General features: G+C 38.3%; 2 protein-coding genes across 3 annotated transcripts; one reads left to right on the forward strand and one right to left on the reverse strand.

Moving 5' to 3' along the window:
- Positions 1 to 623: 623 nt before the first annotated feature.
- Positions 624 to 15626, forward strand: LOC147850537 (DExH-box ATP-dependent RNA helicase DExH15 chloroplastic-like). 2 transcript variants are annotated; one of them, XM_087336220.1, is made up of 17 exons: positions 689 to 828; positions 1238 to 1379; positions 2683 to 2858; positions 2934 to 3047; positions 3227 to 3333; positions 3418 to 3506; positions 3622 to 3740; positions 4233 to 4431; positions 5878 to 6477; positions 12948 to 13190; positions 13276 to 13488; positions 13730 to 14104; positions 14196 to 14423; positions 14567 to 14787; positions 14864 to 14963; positions 15054 to 15197; positions 15295 to 15626. In XM_087336220.1, the coding sequence occupies exons 2-17, from the start codon at positions 1365 to 1367 to the stop codon at positions 15391 to 15393; spliced, it is 3042 nt and encodes a 1013-aa protein (XP_087192346.1). In that variant the 5' UTR covers positions 689 to 828; positions 1238 to 1364; the 3' UTR covers positions 15394 to 15626. The 2 variants fall into 2 exon arrangements, with proteins under 2 accessions (XP_087192345.1, XP_087192346.1); XM_087336219.1 differs by having other exon boundaries at positions 624 to 1379; positions 3227 to 3335; positions 3420 to 3506.
- A 2954-nt stretch (positions 15627 to 18580) lies between these two features.
- LOC147850538 (uncharacterized) lies at positions 18581 to 22079 on the reverse strand. Its single transcript, XM_087336192.1, has 9 exons — positions 21946 to 22079; positions 21813 to 21852; positions 21640 to 21725; positions 20516 to 20599; positions 20150 to 20232; positions 19571 to 19709; positions 19314 to 19485; positions 18914 to 18995; positions 18581 to 18790 (listed from the first exon to the last, which is right to left on the reverse strand). The coding sequence occupies exons 2-9, from the start codon at positions 21813 to 21815 to the stop codon at positions 18636 to 18638; spliced, it is 804 nt and encodes a 267-aa protein (XP_087192318.1). The 5' UTR covers positions 21816 to 21852; positions 21946 to 22079; the 3' UTR covers positions 18581 to 18635.
- Positions 22080 to 24126: the final 2047 nt, after the last annotated feature.

Consider the following 24126-nt stretch of genomic DNA (forward strand, 5'->3'; position numbering starts at 1 on the left):
CCATTCACCGTGATTCATGCAATCAAATCCACGACTTACTTGCTCCGACGCGATTCCAATGGTCGATTCACCTCCGCCCATGTTGCCCGCATCAAGCCCTATGCTACCCTAAGCCCATCTTCTAGCGCTCTTCCTTTCCCCATGTCGTAAAACTCCTTGTTTCTCTCAGGGGGGAAATGTGGTGTCCCTTGGATGCAAGTGCATGCCTTCATGTTGGGTGTGCATGTGTTCCTTTGTGCCCCTTTTAGCATACCCTTGTTTAGCATGCATGCTTTCATGCTATGGTGTACGTGTGTTCCGTTGAGCCACCCTTTTAGCATACCCTTGTTAGGACGCATGTAGCTAAGTAAAGCCAACCCAAATGGGTACCTTTGTACGACTATAAATTGAAAAGGAAGTAAGAAGCTAAGCAAGCTGGTTTGGATTCCATTTATGTGCATTTCACAATATTATTATCCCGATAAGACAATACATATTATTGAATTAAACTTGGTATTATATATTATTTGGATTCCATTTATGTGCATTTCACAATATTATTATCCCCATAAGACAAATACATATTATTGAATTAAACTTGGTATTATATATTATTATAATTTATCACTGAAGATGACGAAGAAGACGTAGAAGTGGAGGAGATTTCCGAGTTCGATGAAGCTATGGCGCTTCTTCATCCACTTCTCTGTGCTCAGAATCCATGGATCTCCCCTTCCTCTTCCCACAAGGAGAGTTCCCATTCCTTCTCGTTCTGCGTCAGACATCAGCATCGTTGCTTCTGCAGCTTCAGATCGGCTTCCTTCATCACTCGTTTATACTTTAGCACGGGTAAAGTTTATTTACAAGAACGTAGATTTCTTATTCCACATTCTTTTCCCATTCATTCTCTATCAGTAAATTCAACCGAAGAAGAAGAAGAAGAAGAAGAAGAAGAAGCTCAATTAGCTTCAGACTCAAATGAATTTGAATGCAAAGAGGAAAAATATCCCATTGATGACGATGTGAGTGATGATGACAACGATGCTTTTTTTGATGATGATGTTGTAATGCTAGAGGATCTTTTGGATTTGGACGAAGAAGATGAAGAAGAAGAAGAAGAAGAAGAAGAAGAAGAAGAAGAAGAAGAAGAAGAAGAAGAAGAAGAAGACGAAGAAAATGAAGAAGAAGAAGAAGAAGAAAATGAAGAAAAAGATGAAAAAAATGAAAGAGAAAGTATGGAGAATTTTAGTGATGACAGGAAGTTTCAATCAGTCAACAGGAAAGGGGAAATACACAGAAAAGTAAAAGAGTTATGCCGTATAAAAGAAGAGGATCCGGATCGCTGCATAACTTTCCAAGATCTTTCTACGCTATATGAGTTTCGAATGGATAAATTTCAGGTGCTTTTTTGCTTCTAAGTTCATGGCATTAAGCGCTTTTAGACTGTTTTAGTCAGATGCTTTTTTCCTCAATAATATTAGACTTTTTTAGTCAAGTTCTCTTTTTTATTCAAGCTCAATACATTGAGTTGTTCAGGTGGTTCTGAGACGTTCATATTCGTTTTCTTTTTGCTTTAAATTTATGGAAATCAGTTATTTAGATTTTTTTTGGTGCGCTCTTTACTTTAAGTTCATGGAATTCAGTTCTTTAGATCTTTCCTTCAAGTACATGGCATTCAGTTCTTTAGAATTTTCTAATTGTGTAATTTCACTTCAAGTTCGTGGCATTCTGTTTTAGACCCATATAATGGTGTTCTTTCTACTAAAGTTCATTAGAAAGGCTATATAATTCAGTTCTTTACAACTTTTCTTCAAGTCCATTGTATTCATTTTTTAGACCTGTCTATTCAAGTCTTTACATTTGACTTCAAGTTTATGGCATTCAGTTCTTTATAACTTTCTTTTCAGGTGCTTTTTAACTTAAATTCATGAAAACAGCTCTTCAGGCACTAGAAAAGAACACCACTTCATGTGCACTCACAACTATTAGGATTGAATGAAAGCTAGAGATTGTCCCATTAAACATACTGATAGGAATGAATGAAGGTCAGAGATAGCCACAATTTAAGAAGGATCAACGAAGGCCAGAAATATGCAGATTCAGCATAATAACGCAAGTCAATGAAGGCTAGAGGTAGGTTCATTTGACGTATTAATTGGAGGAAATGAAGGCTAGAGATGGGTCCATTTGTCATTCAGCATATTAATAGGTATCAATGAAAGTTATCATAGGTCCACTTTATTTCAGTTGATTATATCCATAATTACATTCATATAATAGCATGAACTTTGAAGGTTAGAGGTAGTCTCATCAGACATACTTTGTTGATAGTGGCTGGTTAGATGCTTAACTATGTCCCAGACCATAGCTGGATGCGTTTACCACTGAGCTGAGAGGAAATACCAATGGACTGATTCATAGAGTATTCAAGAAGAAGGATGTTTAAAAGGATAAATAGCTTTTTATATACCTATCCCAAGATCTCCATGTCAGACCACAACTATCCAGATGGTATGCGTAATGAGCCTATCTCTTGTGTTCATCGACTTTGTTTAATAACAGTTATGTCTGGGGCAAAGAGTTGGAGAAATGGTCTTATAATAGAGTATTAAAATTGTATAGAAATGGATATTTCCATTTTGTGATCTGCATTGCTGTGAAAGGATAGTTTAAATGACCAAGGCATTTGGATGCATTTCTCAGAGATTGGCTGTGGAGGGATTTTTGAAAGGCTCTTCAGTAGTGGTATGTGCTCCCACAAGTAGTGGGAAGACTTTGATTGCAGAATGTGCTGCAGCGGCATTGCTTGCAATGCAAAAAGGATTAATTTATACTACACCTCTCAAGGCTCTTTCCAATCAAAAATTTCGTGAATTCAGGTACCTTGTGATTCTACTAGTGTTCTTGGCAATTTCTTAACTTGGTTTCATAGGTCTGCTATATAAACATTTCAGGGACATATTTGGAGAAGATAAGGTCGGCATTCTTACTGGCGATGCAGCTGTAAATAGAGATGCTCCAATTCTGATAATGACTACAGAAATTCTGCGCAATATGCTCTATCAAATGTCTGTGAGTTGTTTAAAAAAAAAGTCACGCATAATCATACCTTTTTATTTAGAAAGACAAACATATAGGGAAATAATTCATTTAGTTTTCTAATTGGCGTTTATAAGCAAATAACTTGGTTAATCATGCTTTAGAAATAACTGATCATAATCAATGAGATTGTTGTTTCTGATTACAGTATTGGAACACCCAAGCAAGGAGACCAATTTCAGGGCGTGTCTGCAATTGTGCTTGATGAAGTTCATTATCTCAGCGACACTTCACGGGGTACTGTTTGGGAGGAAACTGTATGCTCTTTGAATCCTTACATACTTGATGGGATAGTCGTTTACTTGCATGCATAATCAAAATATGTTTACTTGCATCTACAGGTTATCTATTGCCCAAAGAATGTTCAACTGATCTGTCTTTCTGCAACTGTTGCAAATCCTGGTGAGCTTGCTGGTTGGATTAACCAGGTGAATTTTAGTTTGAGTATGCCATAAATTTCCACATTCAGTTAAAAGATTCTATATGGGGCCTAATCTCATGTAGATTGACTTAATGTTCTCTATCTCTAGTTGTTCTTTATAGGTGCATGGTCCTACTGAATTAGTTACTTCAAGACGAAGACCTGTGCCTCTGAGTTGGCACTTCTCGACTCGCTTTTTATTATCGCCCTTGCTGAATGAGGAAGGCACAGAGATGAATAGGTGAATTCTGTATTCTTCTTGGTTGAAGTTCTACCATTTATTCTGTTGTAAAATGCACATGCATATTACACCTTCAGCTATAAAGAAGGGTTGCAGAAGGAGGTCTGATGATCCTAAATTCTTGTTCAGAATGGCTTGGTTTGACTAAATCCAGTATTTCCGAAATTCTCATTATGGGATCTGGAAGAATTGGAATCTCATGTCTGTTTTTTTTCTGTTATGGCATTGCTTAGGAGCAGGTAGTAAATTTTCTTTTTCTACATCTGCCAAGCACAATTCATACAGAATGTAACAGAATAGACTGAGAAGCATTGGATCAAATTCCTCACTTTGTGAAATCTATTTTACAAGCCAATTAAATTCTCTACTCTTGTGTAATATAGAACACAAAATCTTAAATGGACAGTTATGAATAAGAAGAAGCTCTTGTTTTATTGCTTACGCTATAGCTTTGGAGTGACTTTCTAACAGTATGTTGGTATTATATTATAGGAGATTGTCCCTGGCTCATTATCTACCTGATGAAGGCAGGAGAAGTGCAAATGTATACAGCTCACATGTGGATAACATTACAGACCAAAAGAGTGGCCAAAAGAGTAAGCAAAACAAGAGTCGTCAGCCGAGGACAGGAGAAATAGTGAAATCTCATATCTTATCTGATGATGAAGTACAATTTCTACGACGTAGGCAGGTTAGAAAGTCACGTCTACATGTTTTTTCTGCTTGTGACAGTGGACATTTTATACTCATATCATAGCATTTACAGCGCTGTCAAACTTTTGTTGTGCATTTTTCAGCTGAGATCATATTCTAGTTCTAACAAACTGGGAAAGATAGCACTTAATTATTTGTCTTAATGGGGATCCTAGAAATTTCTAAAAAGGAAACATACTAGGCTAAAGAAAGGGTCAAAGCGAAATAAAAAGAAATGTTATATTAACATCTTCGAAAGGCTATAAATGTGACTCTTATAAATAATGCAAAATTGATATGTCCCTAAACTAGGTAGCTTTTGAACAAACTAGGCTGTGATCAAAAGTACAATGATATAGGAATCATGGGCACAAGTAATGTGTAGGATACACTGTATAAAATAAATGGATGTATGTCTATGAAGTTGAAGACTGGATTGGATCTGCCCAGCTTTCATTGGATGATGCTATACATCAATGTCCATCTTATATGAACATACATCCATAATATGAGTTGTGTTGTGTCATAGGGCAGCTGCAAACTTCATCCCATCAATTAGAGATTGACGTAAGCAGATATACACGAATACCTCTAGAAGAAAGAATATGCTAATTGTGTCATCAAGCAGTGGAATCAGAAGAACACTAGATTTGTTACTGTAGTGTCTTTTATGAAATCAGAGGAGATACCATTGACTCTTTAAACAAAGCTTTGTCCTGTTACACAAGGTAATGGAATATGAGGAACAACGGTTCATAGGACTTTCCTTGCTAGAACTCAAGAGACATAGGGAAAAGTTGTTGAAGGACAAAAGTACAGCCACACAAGTTCATCCACAAAGAACAATCACAACTTTCTTTAGCCCCATCACTCCTAATGCTACGAGTCAATCAAGGGCTACACAAATGGGCTCCCGACCAGGACATAACAAAGGGGTTACAATAAATCGAGCAATAGCAATTGTGCACATAGGCCCTGGCCCCATGGATCATGATCTTACCACCCTCGTCATCGACAAGTAAAGGCCATTATCTCTCACCATTGCAGGTGCTTCCCGTGTTTCAGAGACCTCACCATTCTGGATTGACCTATGCTAGAGATCTTTCAAAGACAAATGTTATAATATTAACTTGCGAATCTTACATGTGCCGAAAACCAAATTCCTTGGTCTCTTTTTATCTTATTTACTTAGTAATATTTATTTTATTTTGATTTGTTGTTCTCAAAGACAAGACAGCACTTAAGATGTAATCTCTTGTTTGGTTTTATGGGCCATTTTGGCCTCTTAAAAGACATTAATATATCTTTTCTTCACCCTCATATGCAGATATAAGTAAATTTGTAATTGTGATGGCTAAATATGCATTCAGAACAGTAGTTTGACAAGTTGTTTCAATATATTAAATTTACATTGACATTATCATTTATTCAATGTGATTTGAAGGTTCCTCGAATAGAAGAAACATTGAAGCAACTGAAATACAGAGGAATGTTACCAGCTATTTGGTTTATTTTCAGCCGTAAAGGTTGTGATACTGCCATTCATTATGTGAAAGATATCCAATTGTTATCGGATGCTGAACAACAAGAAGTTTACGAAGCCTTGGCTATTTTTAGGAAACAGCATTCTGATGCTGTGAGAGAACCATCAGTATCATCTTTGTTATGTGGGTTTGCTTCACACCATGCTGGTTGCCTTCCACTATGGAAATCATTCATTGAAGAGCTTTTTCAAAAAGGTTTGATCAAAGTTGTGTTCGCAACAGAAACCCTAGCTGCAGGCATCAACATGCCCGCTCGTACGACTGTTCTTTCATCACTAAGTAAAAGAGGAGACACTGGTCATGCACTTCTCAGTTCAAATGCAATGCTGCAGATGGCTGGTAGAGCAGGACGAAGGGGGTTAGATGAGCATGGTCATGTTGTATTGGTTCAAACACCATTTGAAGGAGCAGAAGATGCATGCAGATTGCTCTTTGCTGGTCCAGATCCTCTTGTTTCTCAGTTTTCAGCATCTTATGGCATGGTCCTTAATCTTTTATCGGTAAGTATGTTTCTTTTCCGTTCTTGTAAAGTCAATATGGAATCATTCATAAATTAGATGATTGCAAAGATTCTTGTCTTTTGCTCAATAAATGGAGACGTGTTTTCACCAATTCCCCAATTTCCTTATTCCAGGTCACCCTTCCAATAAGGTTTTCCGTTTGCATGTGAAAGTGCGAATAAATTAACATGGCCCAAACATTCTCCCTCCCTCTCACATGGTACATGCCCATGTGAGTTGACCTTTTATTACTACACACAAGATCAACTACAATCAACCGGTTACAATTTTGAAAGGCCCAAGATCAGCATGGATTGGTAGGTGCACTTCATCTATGTCCATGACACCTTGGTGTCAGTTTTCGCACAATCTTTGATAGAGTTAAAGGTTTCCCTACTAGCGGGATAGAACATACCATTGTATCGATCTTGAAGAACGGAGATCTTCTCATACCCAGAGCACAATCCTACACATATCTAGGACTAAGATTCATAGGGCGGTGATTATCCCTATGGGCGGCTGTTTGTGCTTGACTTTCTCATGGACATACAACTCTTAGAGTCCTTCTTGAAAGACAATGTACCCATATACAGTTCATATCCAGTTCTAACAACCATGAACAAAATTTTGGTCTATTGATATAGTTACAACATCACCGCTTCTCAATGTAATTTCTTAATATCTGGTTATTCTCTCTGATCCTCTGGGTTTTCTGCAATAGCCATGTCTATTTGCGTTTTCTGCAATAGCCCTGTCTATCTGCGTGTTCTACAATATCTGATCCTCTGCATTGAACAATAGCCATGTCTATTTTCGTTTTCTGCAAAATATGATGTTGGCATAAAAGGTTGACTCTGTCCACTTTGTATCCTTAGTGTGAACACACTCTCTAGCTAGGGCTTGAGTATATAAGCTCAAGCCTAACGTTGTAAAGATAGTCCTGGAGAGAAAAGAGTTACAGAGAAGAATAAGAGAGAACTTCCATTGAAGCTTAATCTTTGTCTATCGTCTATCTTTCTTCCTCTTCTTCTTGTTGCATATCTGTGTTGTTTGCTGTACACATTTTACCTTGCAGGTCCTTACACACTCTTTCGCATTCATCTGATATATCAAACCAACAAGTGGTATCAGAGTGACCTCGCTGACAAGTGGCAATGAAAAGCAGAAAAGACTGAGAAGAGAAGCTATCCGGCTGAAAGAAAAGACCTCGCTAGCAAAATCTACTTTCCAAAAAATGGTGACACAGTCCGCGACAAATATGGAAATCCAGAAGTTCGATGGGAAGAATTTCGCCCTATGGAAAGAGATGATGCAGGATGACAACACAACAAACTAGCCTCGATGACAACAGAAGAATGGCGTTCACTGGACGAGATAGCCAGGTCGACCATTCAAATACGTCTGGCTGAGAATGTCTATTTCAGCATGGCCAAGGAGACAATAACATTCTCTTTGTGGGAAAAGTTACAGGCTGTGTACGAGAAAAAGTCCTCTTCAAAGTTGATACTGATCTAACAGTTATTCAACATGAAGATGAAAGAGACAGATCCAACAACCTCCTACATCAACACTTTCTGTTGGGTATTGTCTGAACTCTCCTCCCAAGGGATCAACTTCGAAGAAGAAGTTAAAGCCCTTGCCCTCGTTTCGAGCTTGCCGGCAAGCTGGGAGGTATTTTGCACGACATTCGCCAACAGCTACCGAAGCTGAACTTGGACGAAACAATCGGCCAAGTCCTCACTGAGGACATTCGGTGAAAATCGGTGGGACTCACCATCGATGAATCTGCAGAAGCCCACTACTCGACTGAGTCGATTGGATGAACCGGCCAATCGAGCGAACAAGCCGAAAGAACCAGTCGGAACACTAGTCAACCGAGGAGGGAAGACCAACACGGTCGAAGTCGAGGAATAGTCGATCAAGTGATTTCTGCACTCTCTGCAGAAAGACTGGTCACAAAGTTTCCGACTGAGCGTCCATAAAGAGAAAGGAGAATGGTCGGCGATTCAATCAGACACAAGGACAATCCGATTTGAACCGTTCTCCAACCGGCAACCAAATCAATGTTGCTGAATCCCAATCGGGAGAAATCCTCTCCCTAGAGGAATCATCGACCAGTGAAGTTCTCTACAGTGCACAAGACGCACGGACGTGGCTGTTGGACTCCTGCGCCACATTTCATGTAACCCCCAGTATCGAATGGTTTTCGAACTATTCTACCGGAGCCAGCGGCACTATCTAACTGGGAAATGGGCAGGAGTGCGCAATAGTAGGGATCGGAGAGGTCCTTATCCAATTGCCAAATGACAATACCACCACCCTGCACCAAGTCTGGCATGTACCCGCACTGAAGAGGAGTCTGGTCTCCATTGGCATGTTAGCCGAAGCCGGGTACAAAATGACACTCAATGATTCATCATGGACGATCAGCTAAGGAAATCTGAAAATCAAGAATGGATACAAGTACAATAACTTGTACCCACTGATGACGATCAATCCAGAAGGGGTTGTGAACGTAGCCGAATCACAGGACTCAAACCTATGGCATGGCCGACTAGGCCATATGGCTCAAGCTGGACTAGACCGGTTAATGGTGATTGGTTACATCCCGAAGCTCCAGACAAAGATAGAGTTTTGCGAGCATTGTCGTTACGGGAAACGGACCCGAAGTCTGCACTCTCTCCACTACGAGACGGTACGACATCCCCTAGAACTGGTCCACATAGATATATGTGGACCGATGCCTAAAAGGTCAATAGGTAGCTCCCGGTACTTCATCACATTCGTAGACGATAGTACTCGGAAAGTTTGGACCTATTCAATTAGGTCGAAAGACGAAGCGCTCGAGGTCTTCAACCAATGGTTAGCTGAAGTGGAGAACCGATCAGGATACAGAGTGAAGACACTCTGATCCGACAATGGAGGCGAATATACCTCCCGAGCCTTCAAACAATACGTGTCTGACAAAGGGATCCAGCACCAAAAGACCGTTCTTTACACACCCATGCAGACTGGCGTGGCGGAACGGATCAACCGAACGATCCAAGAGAGGGTGACGGCAATGCTCTAGCAATCCGGACTAAAGCTAGAATTCTGGTCCGAGGCATTGCAGACGACAGTATATGTGATAAATCTGTCACCGTCGAGAGCAATATGGCTTGAAGTGCCACAGGCACTACGGTTCAGCAAAACGCTGACCTACAACAGGCTTCGTATATTCAGATGCGAAGCCTACGCCTTCATACCAAGGGACAAAAGGACCAAGTTGGCATCCCATGCACTTAAGTGTATATTTCTCGGTTATGGAACTGATGGGGATTTCGGCTATCGGCTAGATCCAGAGAACCGGAAATTAATCCGGAGTAGTGACGTTGTCTTCAATGAAGACTTGATTCTCTCTTAACAGAACCAACCGAAAACGGTCGGCAAAAAGGTTTCCTTCGAAATTAACAAAGATGTCGTAGAAGGACTGGCCCACTAGGCAGAATCGGAAATTTGACAAATAGTCGAAATCAACAAATCGGCAAGAGGCCCGCTAGTCGAAATTGATTCGACTATGAGATTGACAAGAGGTGAAAGAGAGAGAGTCGAAATGAACAAATCACCCAAACAGACCAAGGCACCAACCCCAATCAATCCCGAAGAAGGGAAGGATGATTTGACATCGCCGAAATCCTATTGCAGGGGTGAGTCATCCAAAAGGACAGCTAATGATGGTTCAACTAATGCCGACTGAAGGATCTGAACCAATCAACTCGGCACTCAGGAGATCCGGACGAGTTCGAAGGCCAACAAAGTTCTACCAACCGAGCCTCGACTACGTTAATTACATGTACGCAGGCGAACCGAGCTCTTACGAGGAAGCTTTAGCTGCGCCAAATACCAACACATGGCTACAGGCCATGAGATCCGAGATGGACTCGATCCATCAGAATCAAACATGGGAGCTGGTCGAACTACCAGCCAGAAGGAAGCCGCTATCTTGCAAAGGGGTCTTCAGATACAAATATGTATATGATTCAGAGAAGCTCAAATACAAAGCTCAGCTCGTCGCAAAGGGATTCAAACAAGAACATGGGGTCGACTACGACCAGATATTCTCGATAGTAGTCAAGATGACACCCGTCAACTCCTATTAGGGGTCGTGGCGACCGAAGACCTAGAGCTCAAGCAGCTGGACGTCAAGACGGGATTCCTACACGGAGACTTAGAAGAAGACATCTATATGTCTCATTCGGCAGGCTTCACGGCGACGGGGGAGAAAGGTCACCTCCTATGTCGATTGAAGAAAAGCCTTTATGGCTTAAAACAAGCGCAAAGGATGTGGTATCAGAAACGTGATACCTATATTCGGTAGCTCGGCTACCGCTGGTCCGACTCCGACCCATGTATGTATATTTGGCAATTGGCCGACGAGTCCAGGATCTATTTGATCCTATATACCGACGACATGCTCATTGTAGGGAGCAATCGAGCAAAGATCGGAGAACTAAAGCAGAGCCTTCACGACAAATTTACAGTGAAGGAACTCGGACAAGCCCGACGCATACTGGGCATGAGGATCAATCGAAATCGGACGACAAAGACTCCCAATCCGACTACATTCAAATGGTGCTGAAGCACTTTAACATGGAGAATGCAAAGCCAACATCAACTCCGCTTCTAACATCGATCCGACTAGCGGACAGAGACTCTCCTTTGACAAATGAGGAGAGAAAGCTCAATGGAAAACCCTACACATCGGCCGTAGGAAGTGTCATGTACGTGATGGTGGCGACCTGACCCGACCTTGCATATGCCGTAGGGGTCAGGTCGTCAGCCGGTACATGTCAAACCCAGAACGGAAGCATTGGGAGGCCGTCAAGCACATCTTTAGGTATCTGAGAGGAACCAAGGATGCAGAGCTGATTTTCAGATCAGCCAATCCAACCGAAGTCGAAGGCTATACCGATTCCGACTACGCTAGAAATACGGATAATCGAAAGTCGACATCAGGCTGTCTTTTCACCTATGGTGGCGGCACCATATCATGAAGGTCAAAGTTTCAAGAGTGCACGGCCTTGTCTACCACAAAGGCTGAGTACATAGCAGCATCGGAAGCCATCTCGCTGCACCGACTATCAGCCGACTTCTCGGCGACAAGACGAATTGACCATCCAACGTTGACCATCTATTGCGACTCTCAGGGCGCAATACACCTCATTTGGAATCTAGTCTATCATGCAAAGATGAAACACATTGAGGTGCGGTTTCATCATTCCGGGAGCTTGTAACAGACAAGAAGCTCGAAGTCCGGAAGATTGACACCGAGGTAAATATTGTTGATTGCCTGACGAAGCCACTCCCAGAACAAAGATTCGGAGCACTAAGGACAATGATGGGACTATGACAAGCGATCGAGCAGAAGAAAGCTGAAACATGAGCAGAAGGTAAGTCGAAGACCAGCCCGATCAAATGAGCCGAAAAGGCAAAGTCCATAGAATCGGAATGCCAAGAGGCAGCACTGAGCAAGGATACCGCTGGAGAAGAGACAAACGAGGGGCAAACGAACCTGAAGACAGATCGAGGATCCAGTGGGGAGCACAAGAGCAAGCACGAGTGGAAAGCAAATGATCGACCAAAGGCCGAGAATCAGAATCGGACACAAGCCAGTTCGAATGAACAAGCCGATTCAGACGAAATTTGATCCAAATCAGTCAATTCAACCGACTCAAACAAGCCAATCTGGACGACATACGATTCGGATGACTAGCCAAATCAGGCTAGATCTTGACCTTACCCCCTTTCCCACACAACATTACAGTTGTGTGTACACTACCCTACGGACATTTTAGAATAACCCTCATGATACTTTTGAACATCACACCAAAAGATTGCCACATGCCAACATGAGTTCATAAAGGAGGCCACAGTGGAATCATTTAAGAGAATTAGGAACTGTAGATAAAGTTCAACCATTGTTAGCAGAATTTTACGTCCTTTTGATGTCTACATGGGCAGTTATTATATTGCAAAGGATCATAAAAAGATATTGGATCTCTAGCATATGAATGTACTCTTATGTTCGAAGGATGTTCCATAGTACCATTGTTAAAATTTGGAGAGTCTTAAAGTTGTTTCTCTCTATGTATTTGTCTTTCAAGTTTCTCTTTGTCGATTGCTCTACGTATTTAGATATGTATTGATAAGTTACGTCCACTGTTATTTATTGACCAAGAAATACCACCAAGATCATTTTAAGAAAACACATTTATAATTCTGCTTTGTTTACAATGAGACATGGAAAGTCAATTGATTTCAACATTTCATTGAGTGATAGATGAGATGAAAGTGCCATCAGAAACTGGCTCTTTTCTTCCTTAATTAGTTTGTGGAGCATGCAAATTCTTTCTATAATCACCGTGGTTCATATTTTTTAAATATCATGCTTGGGTGAAGAGTACTGATCGACAAAATGGTTGGGTTCACAGAGCATGAAATCACCTGATGGAAAGCTGCTCAGGAAAGGGAGAACATTAGAAGAGGCACGGGCTTTGATTGAACAAAGTTTTGGTAATTATGTTGGCAAGGAAGTGAAAGTGGAATCATTGGAGGAAATCGCCAGGCTTGATGCTAAAATTGCACAACTGCAAAGTGAAGAAATTGCAGATATTCAGAGTTTTCTTTCTGATAAGGAAATTGAAGATTTCATGGTGTTAAAAGAAAGGAAGAAGGTATCTCTTTTTCAACATTGGAATGTTACTTAAATCTTAAAAATCTTGAGCTTACAAATAATGGAAGTATTTGCTTTATTTCTAGGTAGAGAAGAACCTTATGAAAGAACTGCAGTATCAATCTGAACAAAAGAAACTGTTACTACTGCAACCACTTCTTGTGGACGCTCTTTGTCGGAAAGATTATCTGCCTCTGAGCATATCATATTTTGATACCCTTACTGGAAACGAGACTGTAGTATCAGTTGTATGCATAAGTGTCCTCACAAATTCATCCTTCTTGATCCAAGAAGCATCGGTATGTCTTCTTTGATATATGTTCCTCTTAAAAGTGGAATGAGAAAATAAACATTCTAAATTCCTGGACATTTAGGGGGTTTCTTGCTGCAGGATAACATTCACATGTCAGCATTTATTCAGATAAAGGATAGTATTGATGTAGAGGTTTACAGATAATTGGCTATATATGAGTATTTAGAATCATTAGTAGGATTATTTTGTTAAGAATTTAAAATGTTATTCAACATCATATATGGCAGATGGACTCCAAACTACATGAAGATGAAGATGGTGCATCTGATTTGTCTTTAAAGCTGTCAACATTTTCTAGTGATGATGGAAAACAATTGAATGAGGACATTCCTTTATTTCTAGGACTTGGATCCGACAATTTCTGGTATGCATTTAGTGCTGTAACTGTCCACAACATGTTTCAGGCTGAAATGAGTGATGCTTTCAAGAAGAGTGTCCAAACCATTCTCACAGATAAATTTCCAAAAGAATCTGATCCATGGGAGATGGTGGGGAAGTCTGGAAAAAGTAAATTGACACAGATATGGTCTTTGAATGGTTCTTTGGATACACTGTCTTGGAGTAAGAATGTGCCAATTGATGCTAGAAATAAAAGTACATTGGTAAGAATGCATTTTCTGTAAAACATTATATATTTATTATCAATTCTCGTACCTCAAGCTTCACAAAAACAAAATTAAAACTTTTGAATAGATGCCTGAAGATGTTACCAAAGCAATAAAAGTCTATAGAGAACAGCGCATAAAGCTTCGACAAATCAAGAAGGAGATGAAGGCAACAAAAGCAAGCAGAGAGTACTGGCATATTGCAGGACAGAAGAAATTACGAGATGCAAAGATAGTTCAACTAAAGCAAAAGAAGTCAAAGCTAGAAGCAAGAATTAATGAAATGCAGCCAACAGGATGGCAAGAATTTCTACAGGTACTGTAAATAATTTTATGGTATGCATTCTTATGTCCTTTTATTATCTCATCATAATAACTGGCATATATCTTTGTCTACACAGTAAACCTCTTTGTCAACTGTGATCGCATGATCTTTCTGACAGCATTGTACTTTTACAGGTTGTGAAGGTTCTTGAAGAAGTAGAGGCAATTATGCCTCAGACCCATGAGATGTTGCCACTTGGAAATGTTGCTGCATCTGTACGGGGAGTGAATGAACTATGGCTGGCATTGGCTTTCACAGGATCCAATTTCAAGGAACTGAATCCTGCTCAGCTTGCTTCTGTATGTGCGACTTTTGTTTCAGAAGGTGTTAAGATTCGATCTCAAATGGGGATGAGGTATCCTTTGATTTAACAATAATTGATCTGTTGCATATATATACATATTATATTTATCCCCTTTTGATATATACAGTGATATATACCGACCTTCACCTGTGGCTCAAAATACAATTGATGCACTGAGAGAAAGACAATCATGGCTACATGATGTGCAACATAAGCATGGAGTGAAAGTAAGCACTTATGGAGTTGTATATGGGTTTGCTGGTTTCCCAGTGGAAAAGATTCATAGCAACCACTATTGAATCATGTGTATGTTACAGATCCCTTGTGAATTGGATGATCGATTAGCTGGTTTGGTGGAGGCTTGGGCTTCTGGAGTAACATGGCAAGAGTTGCTGGGTTGTAAATTGGATGAAGGTGATCTTGCTCGATTGTTGAGACGCACAATCGATCTTCTTGCACAGGTTTGTTATTCACTGTGAACTATAGTATATTAGTTATTACATCCTGTGTTATTTTCAGTCTTCAGTATGATTCTAAGAGAGCTTACCCATTTCATAGGTACCATCATTACCGAATATGGACCGATTGCTTCAAAGGACAGCTATGTCAGCTGCAGATGTTATGGATAGGAGCCCAATAAGTGACCTCATAACATAATCTTTAGTCAAATAATAAATTATAATATAATTGCTATTACATTTTAACACAGCTAAAATCCCAGTCTGTGTTTCCATATTAATTGTTATAGCTGGGCACACCCTATTTTGTGTACTATGGCATTTGTGTTTCATTCATTCTTTGTGTAATAATTCAAAATCTGGAAGCTGTAAAAAGACATTCAGATCTCCTGGGTTGTGATGATTATTTAATAAAGCTGTAGTATCGAAATCATATGCGTGGAATCTGGAGCTCTCAGATTATGTGTAGTATCATTTACTGGATCTGTACAAGCTTAATGAGAAATTAAAACAGATTCAAATTCCTCTGAATAAATTAATGACAATCTCTCAGCAGTGTGACGCTGAACTGAATTGGTTGCAAGCATTTACTTAGAAAGTCATCCTGAACCACATGAAGATGAAGATAATGCCTATCATTTAGTCTTCATGAAACCTACTCAATTTTCTTTATCATCAACTTCAGCCCAAACAATATAACGACATCCTCAAAGATCCGTGCTCAATCTCTTGTACACTTGTATTAAGGAGTTGTAAAAAGGGGGGAGCAATATAATGCATTGGTCCTGATGAGTTTCTTTGCCAAAGTAAATATAATTCAGTAACAATTGTAGAGTTGAATCAAGGTCAATATATAATGCATTAGTATTTAGTAGAGCATTGTCAAAGGGGGAGGAACAACCTAATGCATTGGCCCTGAAGGATTGCGGTGCCATAGTAAATGTAATGCAGTAACATTTGTAGGGTTGAGTCAAGGACGATCAAAGAAGTTAATACAGCTAAGATTGACCCTGGCAAACGCAGGAGGCAGTTAGTGTATGATAAAGCCTTATTTAAGTCATGAAATATTCTTTTCACCACTCAATTGGTTTCAGATTACCATAAGATGGGTTTGGTCCATAGTTGTTAAAAAATGCGTATTCTACGTTTAGAATATGCTTTAGAATACTTTGAAGTATTCTACACATATTCTACTTTTTAGGTCTGCCGTTTTTAAAATTTTGATGTATTCTACAGATTCTATATATTTAACAAGTATTTATCATTTCAAAAAAGTTTTAAAAAAAACAATTTTAATTTGAAAAAAAAACTTTGAATTTTAAGAAGTATTTAACGTATTTTCCAAGTATTCTAAGTATTTAACAATATGTAACGTATTTTATCTATAAAATATGTATTCTAAATCTTTTTTTTAAAAAGGTAGAATACTTAGCATACGTATTCTACACGTATTTAATGTTACGTATTCTACAACAATGGTTGCGTCTAGATCTGGTGCACGTGTGGTTGTTTGAAAGCAACTGTTTGAATCTAATCAGTAGATTACCTTTATGTTAAAATCATTTTCAAACATTTTGGGTTTCTCTTCCAGGTTGAGCTTGAAGTAACAAAGCACAACAGTCAAGATTTCAATCGCAAACTTTGTAGGGAAGTATGACGATGAGCAAGCTTGAAGAATTGATGGCCACCACTTCAAATAATTTGGCAGGCATCTTCGTGGATCCCACATCAGACATTTGTTACCTATACAGCTCTCCATTTAGGATTTTCTAGAACTCTACCCTTGCCTCATCCTAGTCTTGAATCACCTCACATTTTTTATAGTTTTGCTAATTTATCCTTACTTTCCAGTGTCTTTTTGTGTGGTTTTGGTCTGTTAAACCACATGTACATGCTACCTCATTGGTTAGTTTTGATGTATGAAATCTTTGTTTCTTCTTTCATCCTACCCAACATCATGGTTGTGGAAATTGCCTGAATGATATTAACCACAATGGTCGGTACTCGTAAATGGAGGAGGGCTCAAAAATGTGACCCTAATCTGCAATTTGATAAGTTCCTTGTCAGTGGTAGAGGACAACTTGAGTGCACTGAGAAACAAAGTTAAACTTACTAGTGAGTTGTGAAACTGTGTTATCTTCTCTTGAGACAATCTTATGTTGTAGTCTCAATTCCTTGTGCATTTGCATGCGTTGCGCACATGTATCACTTATAAACTTACAAAGCTAACATAATCACGTTCTTTTGTCCACACCCCTATCTCTTGTCTGTTAGTGGAAATGGTTTTGGTGTGTTGAGGTGGTTAAATTATTTCTTTATTTGATGGTATACAAATTTGCACAATGGCCACTAACATGCGATATCAAAGTTTAATATAAAATAGTTGAATGAAGAAGCCATCATGAGAGCATCCTTTGAAATGATAGGGAACGAATGACTATCAAGACATGCACTTACCTTAACAAAAAAGGGTCACCCTGTATGAATAAAAGAAACGTATTTGGTATCATTTCAACATGCAAGAAAAGGTTTCAGTTATATTATACATCTTTTGACTAAAAATCATATGATACCTGTGTAGGTATGAATAGGCATAGACATGGACTACAAGAGATGCTTCTTGGGCTACATAGCCAGTAAGTTTCACTAGAAGTTTATTTTCTAGTATTGAACGTCCTTGGTTCATTCATTAAACTATAACTGAATTCTCTCTCATACAAATCAACTTCAACTTAATCCCCTTCTAGTGCAGTTTAACCCACTTTTATAACACAATTTTTTGTATTATTACCGTTATTTTAGAGCTCAACTCTTGGTGACTAATTTTTGTACATTCATAAATCAATTTTCCACATTTTTTCCATTCATTTATACAATGTACAGATCATAAATATGTCCTTTCTTTTGCCTTCAGTTTTTCTTTTAGTAGAGTGGCAAATTGATTATTGTAAGTTTTTCACTTTAGATAATATTGAGGGTTCCCACTTCAATATATATTCAATTGAAAGCAGAATATTCTCTTAAGCTTGATAAATTACAATACAGCAACATCTATCGTAAACTTAAATAGATTTGTATCTTACTGCAAAACATTAAAGATTAAGGAATAAACCAGACATTCTTTTCTTTAGCCTAGCTGCCTATTGAAAAAACGCATATGATAGTATAAGAACAAAATTCATTCTTGGGATCAGAAAATTTACTAATTCCAGAAGCATAGCTATTTTGATTTCATCATAGTTCCAAAAGCATAGCCTAACTATTTTGTTTTCATATGACTCTGAAGCACCACACACTTCTCATCAATTTTCTTCTCTTGCTCTTGTAGCATGTTGCTGAGTTCAGATTTCATTTGTTCTAGATAATAATCTGCCAGAAAATTTACTAATTCCAGAAGCATAGCTATTTTGATTTCATCATAGTTCCAAAAGCATAGCCTAACTATTTTGTTTTCATATGACTCTGAAGCACCACACACTTCTCATCAATTTTCTTCTCTTGCTCTTGTAGCATGTTGCTGAGTTCAGATTTCATTTGTTCTAGATAATAATCTGCCAGCATCTTTGTTTTCTGTGCTACAGTTTCAGGCACAGCATCTGCTAAAAAAGTGGAAATTTGTTAGCAAGAGACCATATATGTGTCCCTGTGTGTGTCACGCACATACATACATATAAATACATATTTATCTACGTAAAGATCATATTCCACGATACATATACCTCTGAAGGCTGCTTCAATCCTAGCCTTTTCAGCTGCTTCTTCAGCCAATGCTTGTTCTGCCATTACTTTTGCCTCTTCCTCCTGTACACAATTCAGTTACCCCAAATTAACTACAATTTCCAGAAGTTCAACGAGAGGGGAAAGACTTAAAATAGAAATATTTTCAGGGAAATGACAAATTCATCATATTGATTAAATGATATAATGCATTAGATTTTTTATATATTTTTCTGAGATTATCAATGCATAGCTATATTACAGACGTCCCAGACGTCCTCAATATGAGGTAGAAACTCACATATCTATGCTTATGATATAATGATAAATTCATTGCCATGCACATGAATATTTTTCATTCAATTCACAAGATCAGAGAGAAAGGCAAAATACTATGCTGACCTCTCTTTGTTTCCTCAAACTTTCTTGTTCCATATTCCATTGTTCTTCCGTTATAGCTTCATTCAAGGATGGAATGTTGGGAAACAGTTCTATGTCATCCTTAAATGTCTCCAAATCAAGAATCAATGTCGGAAAAAACGCATATTGGTAAAGCTTATAGTGCCTGTAATACCTGTTTTAACTGAAAAAGATAGGTTGATATTTGAATCTTAACGATAGAAATCCCAAACAGAAAGCATTTCAAAACATGATATTACGTGTTCAAGAGGTAGCTTGTAATGGCTTGCAAATCAGCCCAAGAGAACACTTGAATAGAGAAGGGTGGCCGCTGCACACTATGCACTAGCAAGAGTTTTTTGGTTCTCTCCCAGCTTCTCTCAAAAGTTAAATGCTCATCTGATGAAACAAAGCATGCGTTGTGATAAGCTAAAAAATATTCATTTTAAATACATAAAATAGTAGGATCGAAAAGTGTTTATACTACATCGAACACGAAGAGACTAATGTCCTAATAAGAGATATTTTAAACTATCAGCGATGGCACTAGATGCCGATGTTTCTCACCTAGCACCTTTAGTAGAAGTAAGAGACTGGTCAACACATAAATTCCACAATGAGAAAAAAAAAATGCCACAATTTGGAACCGTGACATTTTCAGACTTTAAAATAAAGGAAACTATTTTAAACACAAAACAAAAGAGTTTGTTATATGGAAAACATAAGCTACCAACATTCTATTATTTTGTCAGTTACAGGTTTTCCAAGTGAGAAAATTATTTAGCAAAAATAAATTCGAAACTGTTTTCTATTTAAGTGTATGAATTTAAGTGATTTACCAACTGCCTCTTTATGTAAAGTTTTCACAATTGAGATGATTGCAGAGGTCTTCTCTGCAGTGAATCGATTATCTTGTGCAAATCTAGTCTCGTCTTAAGAAAAAAATACAATTGGAAAAAGATCATGGAAAGAATAATGAAAGAAGTAAGAAAATGATCTACTGTGCATGCAATATACTATCTACGTGTTGCAAAACCCATACATAAGGCATAGCCAACTATCAATGAGACTCTCTCAAAGGACATCATTTAGTTATCATCCCAGAATAGCTTGCAAGTTAAATACATAAAGGTACTCAAAATCAAGATGAACGATACATAACCTAAGTCCTCAACCCTTACACCCAAAATCGAGATGAAGGATACATAAAGGTACTCAAATACATGTCCAATAATATTTCTGAATCAATATCCAAACTATCTTCCAGTTTCATGTATTTCTTCAAATGCCTGGACAAAGGTACATAAAACTAATAAATGTTTGTTCATTGACTAATATTTAGAAATGTTCCTCAGAAGTAAAGAAATTGTTCTATTTCTAAATACTCATACATGTTTTATTCATGGATGTGTATTCTTCCACATACACAATGAGTGCATTTTGAACAAGTTTAACATGGATGGACTACTACTACCTTTTCAAGGAAAATCAGTGAAATTTCGGATGGCCAAATTCACTTGTTAAGGATATTGTGGTGAACAAAAACCAGTTAAAAGCCAATTGAAAGGAGTATAACCCCAAAAATATGCAATATTCCTTCATAGATAAGAAATAAAACGTCATTGGAAACCTCTCTAGAATTCCATCACATGCCACGAAAAACTCAGGTTCCTTCTACGCACTATTAACATTACTTGATACGAACTACTTACTTTGTCTGGCAAGGATTATTCTAGAAGTAATATACTATTGATAATCTGCCCTACATATGGAATCTGGATGTCTAGACATATCACACAATGATATTGGCAAAAAACTTCAGTGCTCTGCAACGTCCTCAAAGAAAAACTACCATAGTCTATGATGTCTCATGACTACCACTGTCATAATGCAAGTGAGAACTAAACATGCCACTGTGTGGGTTGGGATCATGAGGTGTGCACATGTCTGACAACCGAATCGACGGGATTTTTTCTTTTCAAAACTAGACTGCTTGGGATTTCGATTACAAAAGTCCAATCAAGTTGTCATATTGGTAATATCACAAAATCGGCCAGGTATGAAACATGTAAAGAGTTTCTGTGCACATGAAAGAGAGGCATACGTTTATAAAGGATTAGATTTTTGTAATGGGGCATGCACCCCCAATCAGGTTAGATGAAAAATACATTTCTAAGCATGAATATCACCTCTCTGGACCATGAGATCACTGCATTTTAGCCTTCAGAATAGCCCATCAGTTCAAAATTCATGAAAATAGTAGACATATGTAAGGGGTACATTTCGTCTAGAAAGCATATCCCGTGTGAACACATTCAAAATGACACACCTTCGAATTGCTTGTGGTGTGTCGCATTCATCTTGGATACTTTTTATTTGTCCCTCAGACAGATCATGCCAAACTAGTGCTTTTGCCTGCATGGATATATGAAATTTTTTCAATTTTGAACAAATCATATAATGACAATTTCAACAATCTCTCTTTAAAAGAGTGTAGTATACCATATTTGCGTGATGTAGTTAATCAGAAATGCAGCATTTCCTGCAATAACAAACAGAAGACTTGTACTCAAGTATACAAGGCTAAAAATCATGCATTTCAAAATAGAAAGTTAGATGAAATAGATTCGCATACCCACTCCATATGAATTGTTTGAGGTTCTTATATCAATATCTCTTCAAGATTAAATTTGTAATATATTTTTCTACCAGATTTGAAATCATTCTGCATAGGCAAAACTTCCAAAAGTGAGTCAGCATAAATTCAAAACAGTATGTACTGTATCTGAAAGTTTTTTGCAGTCACAGCTAAAAATACGTGTAAAGTAAAACATCACTTGCACTTGCATCAGTACTTCAATTTTTCAATTCTTTCCATATAGATGCATATGTGTATACATGCATGGATGTATCAATGTATGTATATACGTGTGTATGTATTTAATGATTGTTACTCATGTAGAATTAACTCCTCACCGTATAGTAAGACCCTCTAAATATGAATGAAAAATATTCATTCGTTTGAAACAAAAAGAAAAATAAATCATGAGAGGTCCAACATTGTAACTTTTTTATTTAATTTGATTCTATCTTTTTATCTTAAAAAAATTCTTCACCATGAAAGCTTTCTACGTTGGCTTTCACGTTCTGACACCCAAAATTTGTTCACATATGAATTGAGTCAGAAGGAGGAGGAGAATTATGTATTTGCAAAACTTTGAATCTTAACTCCACAACTTTCTGATGTCCTAAAACAATTCCAGAAGTCTCTCATAGGCCTCCAAAGAAAACTCCAGGTTTTATTATGTTCATTTTGTCCTGTTCTTAGAAATATAAGGAAAGCAGTATGGTATAAGTAGTCCTCATCTCAAAAGAGAGGAAGAAGATGATGATGATTAACAACATCAAAACAGGTAGGAAGCTTTATCAATTGAATACCTTCAAAATGTATCGGTAGCGCGGGCGTTGTGAGCGTGTGTGTGTGGGGGGGGTTGAGAGATAGAGATAGAAACAGAGACAGGAGGGGCAGGGAAATACAGTGCGACCCAAGGAGAGATGATTACATCTTCGAGTTCTTTGTCTTGTCTCTGACAGAACAGAACAGAACAGAACAGAACAGAACAGAAGAAACCCAAAAAAGACCTGAAAAATAAAATGGAGAAGAACGTACCCATCACAATGTGATGATTCCCCAACTTCTTTCTTCTTCTTCTTCTTCTTTTAGCCATGCATTGCAATGGGCAATTAAACAGTCATAGTATAAACCATACGTGCATTTTTCGCATTCGTGTATGTTTCAATCATTCGAGTATGGTAACCACCCTCACGGTATAGTAAATACTAAACACCATACTTTTTTGTATTCATTATTTTGATTATAAGGGGAAAAAAAAAATTTAAGATAAGAAATTTAAGGTTAAAAAAAAAAAGTATGTTTTTCATAACATACGCATTCGTTTTCAAACGTATAAACATGAATGCTTGCAAATGCATTCGAGTATGCTACGTACTATTGCATGCATGTAGGTGCGCTCTCGATGCCTCGATCCATCGGTTTCAAACCCGCTCTCTTCGGAAGATCCCCGATTGATGGTGAGGACCGGAGATGGAGGGGAGCATTCTCGTTTGTTTGTCAATGAAGAGGTTGGTAATAGTCTTTTCATGCGCAAGACGACACTTCCGTCATTACAGCTCCTTTCCAAGTGGCTATGCTCAAGACTTGGCCTGGACAGGATAGCCAAGAGGAGAAAACACATTCATGCCATGATTTCGGACGCTCGTCTTCCATTGCTTGGAGTGTCCACAGAGTACCACAACCATGTACGTTGGATTGAAAGGAAAAAACTAATTTGATAGTTTCGACAACCAAGCTCATTGTGTGTGCACCTTGTCCTTATAGGAGTAGTTACTTGTATGTCAACCAAATCCTATATCAACTTAGAGGGTTTGCCTTTCCCAATTATCCTCACTATTTGCACTGTTTTTACGACATACATATATAGATAGATTGAAAAGGTCAAATATGACCTATGGCTATGGAAACAAAAGTGAATCATTTCACAATGTATGTGTGAAACTGAATTGTACCCTCTCAATGTTCAAGAATTTACTAGCAAATGTTGTAATTGCAAGTGCATATTGAGCTTGTGAGAGGATTTTGTGAAGGGAATGGCCTATATTAAATGTGTGTAGGGAGTGGAAAGCAATCTCAATGCATCTTGTCAACGGTGTTAGTTTGACTCCCACACTTTAGAGCAAAAATATACATAGTCGATGGAGTCTCCTCACGCCGATGCTTTATCTCACATCAAAGAGA

This window comes from Azolla caroliniana, unplaced genomic scaffold, assembly GCF_043228905.1.
Source record: "Azolla caroliniana isolate FFs.n. ecotype wild unplaced genomic scaffold, voAzoCaro1.0.p SCAF_21, whole genome shotgun sequence".
NCBI lineage: Eukaryota > Viridiplantae > Streptophyta > Polypodiopsida > Salviniales > Salviniaceae > Azolla > Azolla caroliniana.

Coding starts and splice junctions, on each gene's coding strand:
- LOC147850537 (XM_087336219.1), top strand. CDS start 663: ATGGCGCTTCTTCATCCACTTCTCTGTGCTCAGAATCCATGGATCTCC. Junction 4,432..5,877: donor AATTTCTACGACGTAGGCAG/GTTAGAAAGTCA, acceptor TGTGATTTGAAG/GTTCCTCGAATAGAAGAAAC. Junction 13,191..13,275: donor TGTTAAAAGAAAGGAAGAAG/GTATCTCTTTTT, acceptor CTTTATTTCTAG/GTAGAGAAGAACCTTATGAA.
- LOC147850538 (XM_087336192.1), bottom strand. Junction 18,996..19,313: donor GTTTGAGGAAACAAAGAGAG/GTCAGCATAGTA, acceptor AATTGTGTACAG/GAGGAAGAGGCAAAAGTAAT. Junction 18,791..18,913: donor GATTGAAGCAGCCTTCAGAG/GTATATGTATCG, acceptor CTTTTTTAGCAG/ATGCTGTGCCTGAAACTGTA.